This window comes from Zingiber officinale, chromosome 1A, assembly GCF_018446385.1.
Source record: "Zingiber officinale cultivar Zhangliang chromosome 1A, Zo_v1.1, whole genome shotgun sequence".
NCBI classification, from domain to species: Eukaryota; Viridiplantae; Streptophyta; class Magnoliopsida; order Zingiberales; family Zingiberaceae; genus Zingiber; species Zingiber officinale.
Genome location: NC_055987.1, coordinates 123,956,056 through 123,971,863, shown reverse-complemented (window position 1 = coordinate 123,971,863; position 15,808 = coordinate 123,956,056). Strand labels below are relative to the sequence as shown.

Below are 15,808 nucleotides of genomic sequence, written 5' to 3'. Positions count from 1 at the left end.
CTAGTTACTATTCCAAAGACTAATAGTCATCCGTGATTTATCTTTTCCGTGTTGACCCTGGGACAGATTGACGGAGATGGATTGATAAGGACGCTGGGAGCGAGCGTATTCACTTTTTTGTCATGATAAAACAAACATATGAGTTTAACATGATTTATTATGTAGACCCATCTCTGAGCATCATCAGATGGTGTTTAAGTGTTCGTGTAATTATTGTCCTGCATTTGTAACTAGTCTAATCTATCGAAAACTTATAGATAAAACATCCATAAGTTCTGTCAACTCTGCATCTAGAGCTATAATTAAGTCATGCTAATTCAAACTTATTTAATAAGATAATTAATTAAATCATTTAACTATTAAAATGAAAATTTTACATTGATTATTAATTTAATAATTAACTCTTGTTTGTTCATTTGAAAAATTTTCTTTGTTTTGATGGCTGATTAGAATTTTATGAATTTACATAATTCGTGGAACGTTATTTATATTTATATATATATATATATATAATTTAATTAATTATTTAAGTTTATTTATTTAATTGATGGAATATGTATTGAATAAATATAAATAAATTTTTAGCCAATCAAATATCAAACTTTTTCATTAATATTTGATTCATATACATCCGGCAACAACACCACAATTCCAGCTAAAAGAAGCCACCCTTTGCCTGTAGAGTTGAGACATGTATCAATCCTGGGGCCATCAATCTCGTTAACTCCCACAACGATTTGTTAGTTATTTAGCCAACATCACTCGAATTATCAGAATTAATTAATCTGCAAGAACATATCTTAGTTAATAATTGATGATTAATCTGAAAACGAGGAACAAAGACACAGAGATGAGATCAGATCACGCTAAATCTACTCTAAGTCTACGAAACTACGAAACTACAATCAAAAAGAGCTTTTTTTAAATGGAAATTAGTAAAATAGAGAATTTTGGCGTTGATATCGAATTTGTCTGGAGAATTGAAGCTGTTCTGCTGATTCAGGCTTCAGCGGCAGATTTTGGATAGGCAAATGAGGAAGATGACCAAGAAAACGAGGCAGGAGAGGGCGATCGCCACCCCGAGCACCAGCTTGCTAGGCCCGTGGTGGTTTCCGCCTCCGCCGCCGCCATTGTCTCCGCTTCCTTCGTCGCTGCCATCGTCGGCGTAGTCTGAGTCCGCCCGCGTGGAGCGGTCCGGTGGCGGCGACACCGGCTGGCCGTACTTGTCGCAGGGCGCGATGCCGAGCTTGAGCTTGAGCTTGGAGGGGAGCTGCGTGCGGTTGTAGCAGAGGTTGGCGTTGCCGCCGACCTTGAAGACGTCGAGCTTGCGGAGGAAGGTCGCGTTGAAGGGGAAGACTCCCTGGAAGTTGTTCTTCTCCAGGTTTAGGAATTTGAGCTGCTTCATTTCGGCGACGAACTTTGGGATGCTTCCGTTGAACTGATTCGAGCTCAGATCGAGGTGGGTCAGCGACGAAAGCTGGGAGATTGAGTCGGGGATCGGGCCGGAGAGCGAGTTGTGGGCGAAAGTTGCGTTTTTCAGGTCGGCGAGGTCGCCGATGGAGTCAGGTAGGGTTCCGGAGAGGGCATTGGAGCTGAGATCGAGGTTTTGGAGGGAGCCGAGGGCGGAGATCGAGCTGGGAATACGGCCCTTGAGGCGGTTGGAGGAGAAGTTGAGGTAGACGAGGTCGAGAGCGTGCCAGTGGCGGGGAACGCCGCCGGAGAGGTTGGTCCGAGCTATGGTGACCGAGCGGAGGCGGCGCATCTGGGAGAGGACGACGGCGGGACCGCTGGTGGAGATGGGGACGCCGACAACGGAGAGGTCGGTGAGGTTCTGGAGGCGGGAGAGCCACACGCCGGTGAGGCGGCGGAGGGAGGTGTCACAGGAGAAGGAGCGGAGGGAGGAGGCGAGGGAAACCGGGAGGTGCTTGGGGGCGGAGACGGGACAGCGGAGGAAAGAGAGTGAGCGAAGAGTGGAGAGGGCGCGGAGGGCGGTGGTAGGGAGGTCGAGGTCGGGGGAACAGTTGGCTAAGCGGAGGGAGACGAGGTGGCGGAATGGGGCGGAGTTGTCGCAGGCGGTCGCGTTGTCGCGGGCGGAAGGGACAGAGCAGGGGTCGCGGGAGGTGGGGAACCCCATGGATTGGAGCGCAGTCAGCTGCCGTGGGTCTAGATCGGAGCCTCGCGAGGGGACCTCCGGCGGAGGAGCGGCGGCGCCGGAGATTAGTAGGATTAGCAGAGGGAGGGCGGAAAGGGGCTGCGCCATTAGCAAAGCTCGACGAGAGGAGAGAGAGTGGAGAAGAAGAGGCGGGCGGGTCTGTGTTGTTTTAGAAAGAGAAAAAGTTGCACACTCCTGAAACTTTTTGCGGGTGGGTGCGTTGTAGACTTTTGCCACATCACCCGCAAGTATTTCACAGGTAACCATTAATATAGAAAGTTTTCGATATTTACATCTTGATTTCGTTAGATCAGGACCGTCCAATTCCCACTTCATGCCCTCGCCGTCCTCGTCCTCACCGCCTCGACGCTTCGCCATCGTCTCCTCCCTCTTCGACTCCCCCGCGGCCCCGCCTCTCTGCTTCACCTGCGCCATCGCGTCCCGAAATCACGAGGCGAAGCGTCTTCCAATTGCCTTCTCTCTTCCGGAGAGCACGAGGAGGAGATCGTGTCGAGCAGCGCATGGGCGAGGAGGGGTCGCCGAGCTCGATGGGGAGCCTGGAGAGAGATCGGGAGCTTCTTATTCCCGTATCCATGGAACTCCACGGTTCCACCAATGCTTCTTCCTCTTCCTCTCATCACCATTCCGGTAGAGAGGTAACGCGATCATTTCCCATCCGATCTTCTCTTTCTGGGCAGTAGGATCCATGAAGCATGCGTATTTGAAATAATTATATTTCTCTTTAAATTTCTGCAAAGGATAGGTCGATTATACAATTTATATGGCAATGTGAATGAGTTTGAAGACTAATTAGCTCTTGTAGTCTATTGTAAATTTCGAATTCGTCATAAAAACAACTCCGGAATGCTCTTAATTTTGTTTACCAAATTTAATTTGGTCTCAGTAATGATTTTCTTATGCATGTGGGAAACTGTGTTAAGGTGGAGGCGGATGTTTCTGAAATATTTTCTTGTGCATTAAATAAATAATTAAATATCTTTAATCGTGTACGGTAACTGCTTGGATATGTTTTGAAGTGGATTGATGCTTCTAATTGGAGGTTATAATACATGTAATCTTTATGCTTATTGCTATTTTTTATTAAATAATCTGGAAATTATTCACTTCTTAAACTGCAGGCTTTTTATAAAGTCATCCGTAGTTGGACTTCGAAGAAGTTTATGACAGGATGGTAGGGTCTTCTCTTTAGTGTCTTAGATAATTCTTGTGCTCTCATTGTGATCTTTATTTGTAAGTATATTACTGGCGTAATGTATCACACTTCTTCAACATTTTACCATATGCAATTTGCTGTCAATCTGAAAATTTTCAAGAAACTTAAAAACTCACAGCATGATAGAGCAGTAGTCCCTGTTGATATCCTTACAACTTTCAATCAAATTATAGAGTGACAGTAGTCTGTTTCCTTAGCCTTTTATTTTGTTCTACGTTAGGAGAACTTCCATGCCCAAGTAACTAAACGTAAAAAAGAGGAAATATACATAAATCTAAAGGAAGGAAAATAGGATTTTGAACATTGTCTTAATTCCTTTCTCATACTTCTGGAAAATTTTATTTCTTACCTAACTTTTTCAGTTTCATTCAGACCAATAATTTGATCAAATCCCTACTTGTGCAATAAAATGTGCCTTTTGACCCTAGCCATTTAAGCAAGGAAAAGAAAGTAACAAATAACTAAAAGTTGCACAACCAGATAGCATTTTATTTTTGAGAATTTGCCTATGTAAATCGTACTGCTTATGTTTTTCAATAATTAATAATCACAGTTAGTTGGAACAAACATGGTTTGGTGAGATGATTATAATCAATTAATAATCAAAATGAACTTTCATTAGCAAGTTATGTCTGATGCACAGTAGTTACCTCTCATCGCTTCATTTGTCTTTAATTTTCAGTGTCATTCTCTTTCCTATTGCAATGACGTTCTATATCACTTGGTGGTTTTACCATTTTGTGGATGGATTTTTTTCTCCAGTCTATGCTCAACTTGGGATAAACATATTCGGTATGGGTTTTTTCTTTCCTATTTTTATTTTGTGGTTTATTATGAAACTGTGCACCTGTTCTAGCTTTACTGATACTGCTTCAAGAATACATCATGTGTATGCTTTCAACTACTGTAATTGATCGTTATTACACTTTCTGTGTGGAGGGGTATGATTTTGTTCTCGGTCTTGTTGACATCCTTCTCATTGTCTCATGCATACTTCTCTTGATGTTTAATATTACAATGCCTAAATTTTTTCTTGTTTGTCTACTTTTTTTTTTAGGGGAAATGAGGTCAAAAACAAACCTATAGAATATATAAAAATGCAAGTATGCACAGATGCTCTTTATGCCTTAGTCATCCAACTACAAACAGGTGCTGATAACATTATATTCAAGGTCCATGTTTAATCTGCAAATATCCATTGGGTATTACATGCTAGACCTAAAAGCTCACAGGCTTAATCTGTCAACTCTCGGTTCCTCGTTAACCTTTAGATTCCTATTCTGATTCAGCATTTAGTTTTCTGTGTCAACAATAGGAATAACAAGCTGAAAGTTCCAGCTGTTTAAGATTGGCATTTCTGTTTGCATGCTGAAGCTTTTGTTTTCCAAACTATGCTATGAGATAAAACTTGATTTATATTATGCATACGCCACTTGTAGATATAAGGTTATCCATCTGCTCAGAACTAGACCTGCTATGGGTAAAAGATATACTTGAGATAAAGCACGAACATAGTGGCTTAAGCTGCTAAACTGTCTCTTGAAGTTCAATACTAAATCAATTGTCTTCATTGTTGAGGTTATCAATTTGTCTTTCTCTTAGTTTAGTTCTAATTATTGTAGCCATACTCACACTTAATAAGCATATCCATATTCAGAGATTTACTTGCATTCTAGCAATGCAATATATCTTGCATTATCCTATCTTATGCTAGGGCAATGTCCTTTGCACTTTGGAAATTCTCCTGATGTCAAAGCAAGTATGATTTTACTCTGTCAAGTTATCAAAGAATTTCATTATCAGCTCTTCCAACTTTTACTCTGTATGTTGATCCTGTCAACATGTTTTGTGTAACTGGAATTGCTTTCCAGGACTTGGTTTTGCTACTTCCATAACGTTTATCTTCTTGGTTGGAGTTTTCATGTCATCATGGTTGGGTGCATCTGTCCTTGGCCTTGGTGAATGGTTTATTAAGCGCATGCCATTTGTTCGTCATATTTACAATGCTTCTAAGCAAATAAGTTCTGCTGTCTCACCAGGTGAATAATTCTAATTTTGTTTTTTTTATACTTCAATATGCATTTCTAACTTGATTTTGCTAAACACAGACCAGAATAAACAAGCCTTCAAGGAAGTCGTGATTATTAGGCACCCTCGGTTAGGTGAATATGCATTTGGATTTATCACATCTGCGGTTTCCCTACAGGTGCTTGTCATCTTTCTCATAACTTTGGCGTGCTTAGTGTTCTTTCTAAATTAATGCTTGTATATTAAAATTTTCTTTACATTTTTATCTTGTCAGTCATGTTATCTCTTTGACCTTTTCTAGTATAAAACTTGATGAATGGTAGAGATTACATTCATTATATCATCTTTACATCATCTAGCTGTGGTTGTCCCAACTATTTATTTAGAGTTGACTACATGAATCTTTTTCCTCTGTAACTTCTATACAAGGTTGTATCACTAGTAATCTTCAAACTAATTTAATTCTTTTGTTATGTTTATTAATATGTTGTTTAATCTCCTTCTACCTTTACACATTCACTAATAGGTAACTCTTCTAATTAAAGAATCTATAGACCTTTTCGAGCATGGCCATACCATCTCAATCTCGTTGGATCATCGGAGCTACAACTAATTTTTTATCATCTTTACTTGCTTCATAGAAGAGGCAATAAGCAGAAAAGTTTTTCCTATTGTGGAAAACTATTTTCCTGTCAATAAGAAGTGGCTATAAACTAGGCATGTTTAGCAACTACAAAGTCCGGGAGCCTAATTGGAAGAAGGCTTCCTTCAGGATTTCTAGTTGGTTTGTAGGTTTTCCCTTCTTACCATTCAGGCCACTGCTCAGATGCTGAACTGACTGAATACAAAATTAGTGTGTTTTTTTTTCCCTTAGTACTGACTCATCCCAAATTGAACTTTACATCGTAAATGGTTTGAACCAACCTGATAGATTATATTGGTTGACCTGAAATTTGATTCACTCAAATGATAAGTTGGTTTTTATCGTTTATTCTTCAATTTGAGTCAATTTTAGATACCGACCTAGAAATGAAATGACCAATTTTCATTGGGTTTTGGGGAAAAAAATGCCATGCGAATTCATGAGGTTGGATAAGAAATAGTTTTTCTTCATAAACTTAGATTAATGTTTGACAAACACATCAAGTTGTAATTTCACTTTTGTAGAAACTTGACATCTACCATGGGAAAGATAGGCTCTTGATTATAGATGATGATTCTCGTTTGTTCCAAGTTTTTTCATCTTTGCTCATTCTAGTTTTCCCCATTTCTTTCCCGATTCAAATGGTAAAAACCATAATCCTTGACAACTTTGGTCAAGAGTTATAATGCATGATCATTCTAATGCACCACCAAAATTGAGACCTCAATCACTGAGAAATCTGGAGATAATCAATCTTACGTAGAGAATCAGAATGAGAATTTATTAGCTGAAAACTATTCTAATATACGAAATACTAACCCCTTTTATACATTGATAATAAGTGTTGCTCTTTGTAAAATAATGACTTAATTTATCCCAATAAAATTCTATTTGACTTTTCCTAAAAAATTCAAGAGTTTTTAAAAATTCTCCCATTATTTTCTTAAAAATATCATAAATTATAAAAATTTTAAATGACTTGCGTTTCTTTAAAATTTTCAACGAATTTGAACAAGATTTGAAAATACTAACTACGTTACATTCCCGTCTCCACTATTTTTTGCAACAATTATTAATCTGAGTGAAATTTCTTCTGCAGTGAATCAATTAATTTATTGGTTTTTTTTGTTCTGAAATCAGCTAATTTCCTTGTTCTATAATCTTTATCTAATGTCATGCATTAATTTCAAGATTCAGAACTTATTTTTGCTTGTTCACAAATTTATTGCTATGTTTCTTTGATAATAGCTTATCTTACATATATGCCTATTGTTTCTTGATTGATAGCATACTTATTCCGTTGAGGAGGAACTCTACTGTGTTTATGTCCCAACCAACCATCTCTACGTTGGCGATATTTTTCTAGTCAGCTCGAAAGATATTATTAGACCGAACCTTTCTGTCCGTGAAGGAATCGGTAAGTTCCTATCATCCTTTATCGCAGCAACCTACCTTTGTGTTCTTATACTGTGTCCATCTTCAAATGCAGAGATTGTTGTTTCTACTGGCATGTCGATGCCGCAAATTCTCACTACACTTGATCCGCACATGGTACCAGTTGATAGAACTAAGATCTAACCTGAGTTTCTAGTGGTTGATGACTATTTCCCACACTACACGACTGGCTTTCCACCTCGACATTTTGCATACAAAAGCATGTTTCTTTTTCTAGTTTAACTCGATCTGTAGATAAGACACAAGGATTTTGGTAGATGCTATTGCTTATGTTCTTTTGAACCTTGAAAAATCTGTATTCCATGCTGAAGTAATTTTCATGAACTTGGCTTTTTTTTCCCAATCAAAACCTAGTGACTAGTGTATTAGTTTTAACATCAACTAGCAATGAGCCACTCAGCCATGAGAAGAAGAATCTTATAGACTATGATTCAATGAACAATGTTTTGCATATAAATGATGAAGAGCAACCCGAGTGAAAAGATACTGTACAATGAATCAAAGATCAAATCAATCTCCTATACTTCAGAACTGAAATCTTTGGTGCTTCTCCTCGACCATGCTATCTCATATGGATCATTGTCGACGAATGAGGAATCTTGGTTCTCATTTGACTCACTCACACTGTAAAGGCTGCTGCTTGTATCTTCTGGATTCCCAAATGCCATCCTCCTCAATCTTCTCATGAATTCCGAGTTGGATGAACTCTCAATGGCACTGTGTCCAGGCAAAACTTCTCCGTGCAAAACCTCGAGAGGTAACTCCCCTTCCAAGAACCGAACAATCTGCATAACTTCTTCAGTTAGTTCAAACACGCGTCCTAGAAATACAGACCAATGCTTGAGTCTCAATCAAGAAAAAGTATGCTTTCAATTCAGAACTGAAACCTTGATCACATAGAAGAGGAGATAAATGATTATGATACATTAGCAAGGTTGATGGCACTAGGATACTTGGTGAGAAGAGATGACACTATCATTTGCGGAACCACTATTCGGAATCGTATCGCCATCACATAGAGGATAATCATGATAGACTAGCATGTTTAGGCAAGTTTAGTACAAGGTACTGTGGTTAGAAGAGATAACTAAGTTTACTTGCCTCACTCATTCGCGGCCGAAGTTTTGCAGACTGGCGTACACAGGCAGCGGCGCAAGCAACCATGCGTGTCATCTCGTTAGGACCGTAGACTTTCTCAAGACATGGGTCGATGAGGGCATCATAGTTGCCATCCTTTCCAGCTTGTGTTAGCAATGGTCTTGCCTGTGAGAATTTGAATAACAAAAAAATGTTCCTTAGTTTTGTTATAGTGAAACATTAATAGGGTAGGAAACATTTGGTTGACGGATCTACAAGTCGAACGAGACCGAAAAAAAGGAAGAGAAGAAAATGGAACTAGATATACTTAATTAGGCGACTAACCCAAGTAACCAAAGACTCATCCATGTAACCTTGACCTGAAAACACAGGTCGTCTTCCACTGATCAATTCCAGCAGCATTACTCCGAAAGAAAAGACATCAGACTTATCGCTTAGTTTACCGGAAACTGCGTATTCAGGTGCCACATACCTGCCCGAAAACAACATATAAACACTATCTAGAATTACAATTCCAAACCCAATTTGTGAAGACTGATAAGGAAGCAAATAAAGGAACATTTCAGACCCGAAGGTTCCAACAACTCTAGTCGAAACATGTGTGTCGCCTTCGCCTTGAAACTTAGCCAGCCCAAAATCTGAAACCTGAAAAGGAATCCAATTTGATTACATTCCCATTCGGAAAGCAAACTACACAAGTGATTTTTTACTTCACCTTCGGCTCAAAGTTCATATCAAGGAGAATATTGGCAGCCTTGATATCACGGTGAATAATTTTAGGACGACCTGTTGAATTCAAAACACAGATATCAGATCAGAGCTACAAAGTTTCATTCACAAAATCACTAAAAGATTGGTGTTCTTCAAACGGAAAGGAACAATGCAACTGACAATCTTCGTGAAGATAAGCTAACCCCTTAGCGGAACCAACAGCAATCTTGACTCTGATCGACCATTCCATCGTCGGCTGATCCTTCCCTGCACAAGTATACACCTATGAAATAACACAAACTCAAATTCATATGAGTTTAGGAGGCTACCATGTAAGTGAAACTCCAGAGTCTTGTTAGGAAGATACTCATACACAAGCATCCTCTGGCTTCCAGAAATGCAGTAGCCTTCCCATGTCACCAAGTGTTTGTGATGAACACGACTGAGTTTTTCGACTTCGGCAAGGAATTCTCGGTCGCCCTGCCCACTCCCGGCTGTCAATCTCTTGACGGCGAATTCCTTGCCATCGAGTGTGCCTTTGAAAACCTGGCCAAAGCCACCTCTGCCGAGAATATTAGCGTCGGAGAATCCTGCGGTTGCCCGTGCCAGTTCTTCGAAAGTGAAGTTAATCTTTGCAAAATTGAGGTTGAAGGCTGGGGAAGAGGGCGATAATGGAGTTTCACCGGAGGGGTGGCGGGATCCTGAATGGCGGCTCGGTCCACTTGAAAGAGGCATTGTCTCTGAGGAAGAGAGCTTCACCGGTGAAGGAGTATAATGAGGAGGATATGGATAGTCTGAGAATGAAAGGTCTATTAGTACGAGATGTTAAGAACAATTGGCCAAAAAAGATCGGTTTTTTTTGAAGAATTATTGGGTAACGGTTTGATCTTTGGAAGAGTACCTGGGTGTGGGGAAGATGTTGGTGTCGGAGGTCGTCGCCGGCGACTCCTCCGGCAGAGGAATAAAAATACGCCCAGCAAAAGGGCGAGGACCACGGCCGCCGCTGCTCCCCCTCCTGCTATTGCTCCAGTTGAGGACGACGAGCTTGAGGTGTTCGAGGATGGAGGTGGCGGACCTGGCGGTGGAGATGGTGTGAGTGAAGGCGACGGTGGAGATGGTGTGAGTGGAGGCGACGGTGGAGATGGTGTGAGCGGAGATGAAGGGGGCGGCGACGGTGGAGGTACGTTACGCGGAGGAGTGATTGGTGGAGGGGGCGACCGAGTCAAGGGTGGCGGAGGTGGAGAGAGGACCGGCGAGGGAGGACCCACTTGGGGTGGAGGCGGTGACCGAGGAGGGAGGAGCGGTGGCGGCGGCGAGGCGGGCGGAGGGGAGGCAGGGGGAGGAGCGGAATTCGAAGGAGAGGGCGGCGGCGGCGACGATAGTGGAGGAGGGGATGCCGGCGGAGGTGTTGCTGGAGGAGGAGAGGTGGGAGGCGGCGGCGCTGAGGTAGGCGGAGGGGACGTCGCCGGCGGAGGAGTTGCCGGAGGAGGAGATGTAGGAGGCGGCGACGCCGAATTAGGCGGAGGGCTGGAAACCGGAGGGGGCGGGATGGGCGTCGTCGGAGGCGGCGCTGAGTTGGAAGGGGGCGGCGCAGCATTCGAAGTCGTCGGAGGCGGCGAGGAATTCGTCGGAGGAGGAGGCGCAGAGGCCACTGGAGGAGGCGTCGAGGACGGCGGCGGGGGGCCCGAGGCCGTCGGGGGCGACGCAGACATGGCGGCGTCAAAGCCGGGAGTGACGCCGGGCGGGAAACGAGTTTACGCGTTGCTCAGCTCGCTTTTCCCTATAATCCACGGACGTTCCACGACGAAATGCTTATTATAAAATTAATATGCCATTTTAATTAAACGATGCTTACACAGCATAATATCACATTTTTATTTAAATTTAATATTACAAGTTAAATTAAATTCAATAGCAAATACAAAACTCCAAAGAATTAAAGACATGTCAAAGTCAAACCCTTCACATAATTATAAAATGCCCAAAAAAATCACCCCCCTAAAAAAAATAATAATAAGTTGCAGCGACCAAGTGCACGTTGTTAGTAATTTATCAAAATAAATTTTATTATATGATAATTTCATGTCCTCGATAAGAGTTTTCCTAATAGGCGCACATTACTTGTTCTTACCCAATGGGAGTTCTTGACTTTTTTTTACGTCGAGGGCAAAAAATAAATAATTAATCATTTTAATTTGTCATTTTTTTTAAAAAAATATATTAATTTTGCCGAGTCTTCTTCAAGTAGATCGACGATGATCGTTGAAGAATTCTTCGACATGCTGATGTTTTTGGATGATATTTTTAAGTATTCCTTGGGATACTTGTGAATTTAATGGATCTTAGAGAAGAAAGAACCCATTAGAATTAGAAATATAAATGAATCAAATCAAGTTTAAAAATATTAATATTTGAATTTGAACTTATATATATATATATATATATATATATATATATATATATATATATATATATTATATTTAAAATAATTAGTATTCTATTTGCGACTCATAAATAATGAAACAAAATATTATATATTCAAATTCAGCAAAAAAGTTTTCAATTCCAACTCGAATAATTTCAAATTAAAAAAAAAGAGAATTCGAGGAATAATCCAGCCTGGCAGAACAAACAGAGCATAGAGCATGGAGATTAGAAAAGAAGGCGAGAGAGAATTCAACACACGGAGTTGTCCAAAGAAAAGTAGGCACAACGACTTCAGACAGAAGCCTATACGGTTTTGAGTAGGAGGAGAAGGTGCACAAGCAAAGAGTTTCAACTACTCATTTGAACATTCAAAAAACTCAAGAAACATAAAGCATAAAGAAACAATTTGTTTGCGCGTTATAACAAAACTTGATGGCCTGATGAACAAACCTGACTCCAAGATACAATTCCCTCTTCGAGCCGAGAAACAAGAAAGTAAAAAACTTTAGCGGAGCCGATTGTTTCGGTATCGACTGTCACAATGTATGGAAGACAGTGGTTGGAACTACATCAATCCAATGTTCACTTCTCTACTCCAAGGACATCCTTTGTGGCCTCATAAGTCACAAATGTAATGGCAATTGCCGGCGCAACCTGGAAGAAGAAGAAGAAGTAAGTCAAGCTGAAATCATTTCAGCTGCGGTGGTGGGAAGCACAAACCTTGACACAGTTGGGGACCAGACCCTTGTACAATGCACGAAAGCCTTCGTTTTGGACCGTCTTCCTGAAGGCATCAACCATTCCATTGTACTCCAAGGGCGCTTTGCTCTTACCCTGGCCTGTCACGATTGTGCCAGCGTCCTTCCAGCCCACCATTTGCATTCTTCTCCGAATTACATCGAGCGGGTAGGCAAAGGTCTGGCCAGCGATTCCGGCTGTAGCTCCGCAAGCCAGCTTCGTGGAGATATTCAACTCAGAATCTTCAGCAAGTCCATATGGATTAGTTTTGATCAGCCAATCCTTCAGAGATTCATAGACACCAAAGTTGAGGCCGGCGTAGGGGATCTGCGAATCCAAAGAAGAGTTGTGAGGTATGAAAATTAGTTCCTTAACTTTCATGTTGCTTCAACTAAATCGGTATCGAAAGAGTTTTCAGGTCACCTTTTTCTATATGACAGAAAATGCACTACTAAGGAAGAGAAAATGCGCCTAAGTGATTCGAGATTTCAAAAACACAACCTAACGATGATGATGAAGATGTTGGCATTGTTTTTGAATGTTGGGGATTTCAAGCTCAACATAGATCAGAAACTTACGACTCCAATGACCGACGGAAGCCAGCCTCTGTAAAGAGATCGAAAACCTTCTTCCCTATAAATGGTTGCTAAAGCATGAATCATTCCTCTGTACTGGCGAGGGGACTTGTCTGTCTGCATAAAAAGAAAAGCCAATAGAATGAATAAAATATCACTCAATCTAAAAACAAGTTGATGTTCAGACTTGTCGAAGGAAGAGAAGCAGAACCTGGACAGTGATCCTTCCTCGAACCATGTCCATGGGATAAGTAGATGACATTCCGATAATTCCAGCACAAGCTCCCGCTCCAAGGCGCAACACAGGAGTAAGTTGAGCATCTTCTGAAATTGTTGCAACCTAACAAATGAATCATAATTTGAAAAAAAAAAAAAACGATATGTATCCATAACTACAAGTCTTTTAATATTATTTAAACCATTTAATGGTATGTCGTTCCATCCTTAGTTTGCAATTCAGGGATGTCAAGATTGAGGTTTCTGCAGGGTACCTTTGGACTCGACAAGTTAGAACCCCTTTCTCATAGTGCAAGGGCAGAAAAGATTGGAGCTATTCTCGTTGTAATGGTCCATTATGAAGTCATCTTCCATGAGCAAACTCAAACTTTACAATCCTCATCATGTGTTTGTTTTTGATGTATAGTGTTTTCAGATGAGTTGGATAGCGAAAAAGGGAGGAAAACCAATAACAACAAACAAAGAACAGCTCAACATGAAGGAATATGCATACCGTTGCCGGATTGCCACCGGTAAAGCCACAGAATTTCGCTGTACAAAATATAACATTGGTATAAGAATAAAGTACAGGATTTGAATAACTAGCCGAGCCTTATTGAAACAACACACAGGCTTTGCTTCCAAGAAAACTTTAGAAAAAACTTCTAAGGTCCTTGAATAGTGAAATGAACTCGACATTACGATATCTGTTCATTTGTTCCTTGAATATTAACAGCCTAGATGTGAAGATCACAGAGATGAACTATTTGGTAGAATATTCTCGAAGCATTGTGAAATCTGGGGAAAATAGTAAAGATATGGGCATACCGTGAAGCTTGTTCGTAAGTAAAGAATTTAACTGCAGAATTTGGGATGATTCGTGCACAATTGGTTCCATTGCCTTTGAAAAGCCCTATAAAACCCTCAGATCTCCAAATGTACTTGAGGCCTTGTATTGTTCCATTATACTGAATATAGTGAGGATTTTGGACCTGTATGCATTCGTCTTTGTCCGGTTAAAAACAGAACAAATACATTGTGTATATTCCTTTAGATAATGACTTTTTGAATGCAGATATATAGTCCATGCTTTCTAGCATATGAAAGACAAGAAGAACAAATTCACTGTATAATGACTGTCAAATGCAGATACATGGTCCATACTTTCCACCAACAAAGAAAACAAACATAGATTGTTGAACACAAAGATAAATTGCATTGATCATTGGCTGTTTTGATTCTTTGGAGCAACTCGATGAAATTAGTAAATTCTTTTAGGAGGCCCCCAATGACTAGATCGACCTCATCCCATTTTTACAGTAAGATGGTTGGCTGTTCACGGACTAGCTGTACCTAATTTTTCTTTTTTGGGATCAATATCAGCAATGCAATTCATCCGATGATAAACCTAATCCTCAGTCCTCTTTAAAGCCCTTGTTGAAATTTTTTATAGTAGAGGAACTTGAGTGAAACCCCTGAATGTGCTGTATAAAAACTTGTTTGCTGATGATTCTGTCCGGTTCAAACAAAGCTCCATAATATCAAACATATTAAATTCATTAAAAACAGAAATAAAATCAGGCTGCTACAACCAATAAGTGATCTCAACCAATGTAGGAACTACAGAAATTCCACCAAAATAAGAGTTGAAAAGAGAGAACATCTAATCTTCATTTGCAAAAAAAATAAGAAAACACGCAATGGAAAATGAATCTTCACCTGAAGTAAGATTTTTAATCGTTCAAGTGGAGCAACAGCAGTCCTTGATCTGCAAAATAGTTCTATAAGATGCCGAATTCTTCTTTAAATGAATACAATAATAGAATTTTATCAGTGCTATACTGGTAAATCACAAATAATAATAATAATAATAAGAAGAAGAAGAAGAAGAAGAAGAAGAAGAAATGGCCTTATTTTTACAACAAATGAGCCAAAAGGAGAGGGAAAGAGCACGAATCGACTCACACTCCTCCAGCAACACCTCCGGCGACGAGGGATTTGCAGATGCTCATAAACGAGCGGCCGGGGTCCTTGACTCCCTCCCCCGAGAGCTTCGGGTCCTCCGCTAGGTTCACGATCGCGTTGGGGGCCGCCGACTCCTCCGTCCCCTTCCGGCCCAGATCTTCCGATTCCATCGCACAACGTAGGCGATGGCAGAGGAGGGCAGCGGAAAAGGGGAGGCGGCCGGAGCGCTTGTCGGCGGCGCTCGCTCTCCCTGTAGTTTATATAGTCGTCGGAGAGATGCCCTTTAATTTGCTTCTTGTTTAAACGATTCAAGTCATCGCCACCATCGCTCGTTAGGAACGTGACGTGAGCGTGAAATTACGAAAAATTTCCTAATTATGTTACTAAATTACTCATACACCCTCTTAACTAAAATTAATTATAGACATAATTAGAAATTCTTATTTTAGAAAGCAAGTCGTTTATTAAAAATATTAAATTTTCGAAACATACGGGATCTACCTTCCTTTCTCATATTTTAAAATAATAATACTATATAGATCTTTTTAAACCACTTTATCTCTTAT

At 40.6% G+C, this 15,808-nt stretch overlaps 4 protein-coding genes across 4 annotated transcripts; 1 reads left to right on the top strand and 3 right to left on the bottom strand.

Moving 5' to 3' along the window:
* Positions 1 to 654: 654 nt before the first annotated feature.
* Positions 655 to 2,260, bottom strand: LOC122030442 (receptor-like protein 51). The gene has a single exon (XM_042589645.1). It carries the CDS (start codon positions 2,258 to 2,260, stop codon positions 1,007 to 1,009), a length of 1,254 nt encoding a protein of 417 aa, XP_042445579.1. The 3' UTR covers positions 655 to 1,006.
* A 118-nt stretch (positions 2,261 to 2,378) lies between these two features.
* Positions 2,379 to 7,804, top strand: LOC122030452 (protein CONTINUOUS VASCULAR RING 1-like). Its single transcript, XM_042589655.1, has 7 exons — positions 2,379 to 2,808; positions 3,292 to 3,344; positions 4,069 to 4,178; positions 5,258 to 5,425; positions 5,495 to 5,592; positions 7,345 to 7,474; positions 7,547 to 7,804. The coding sequence occupies exons 1-7, from the start codon at positions 2,674 to 2,676 to the stop codon at positions 7,633 to 7,635; spliced, it is 783 nt and encodes a 260-aa protein (XP_042445589.1). The 5' UTR covers positions 2,379 to 2,673; the 3' UTR covers positions 7,636 to 7,804.
* Positions 7,805 to 7,915: 111 nt separating this feature from the next.
* On the bottom strand, positions 7,916 to 11,115 carry LOC122030432 (proline-rich receptor-like protein kinase PERK2). The gene is made up of 8 exons (XM_042589635.1): positions 10,223 to 11,115; positions 9,651 to 10,115; positions 9,502 to 9,588; positions 9,326 to 9,396; positions 9,179 to 9,255; positions 8,935 to 9,082; positions 8,614 to 8,775; positions 7,916 to 8,297 (listed from the first exon to the last, which is right to left on the bottom strand). Exons 1-8 carry the CDS (start codon positions 11,031 to 11,033, stop codon positions 8,031 to 8,033), a joined length of 2,088 nt encoding a protein of 695 aa, XP_042445569.1. The 5' UTR covers positions 11,034 to 11,115; the 3' UTR covers positions 7,916 to 8,030.
* Positions 11,116 to 12,171: 1,056 nt separating this feature from the next.
* On the bottom strand, positions 12,172 to 15,541 carry LOC122009664 (mitochondrial adenine nucleotide transporter ADNT1-like). The gene is made up of 8 exons (XM_042565921.1): positions 15,243 to 15,541; positions 14,997 to 15,045; positions 14,106 to 14,269; positions 13,792 to 13,829; positions 13,273 to 13,385; positions 13,065 to 13,178; positions 12,469 to 12,813; positions 12,172 to 12,402 (listed from the first exon to the last, which is right to left on the bottom strand). The coding sequence occupies exons 1-8, from the start codon at positions 15,410 to 15,412 to the stop codon at positions 12,331 to 12,333; spliced, it is 1,065 nt and encodes a 354-aa protein (XP_042421855.1). The 5' UTR covers positions 15,413 to 15,541; the 3' UTR covers positions 12,172 to 12,330.
* Between the last annotated feature and the right edge of the window lie 267 nt (positions 15,542 to 15,808).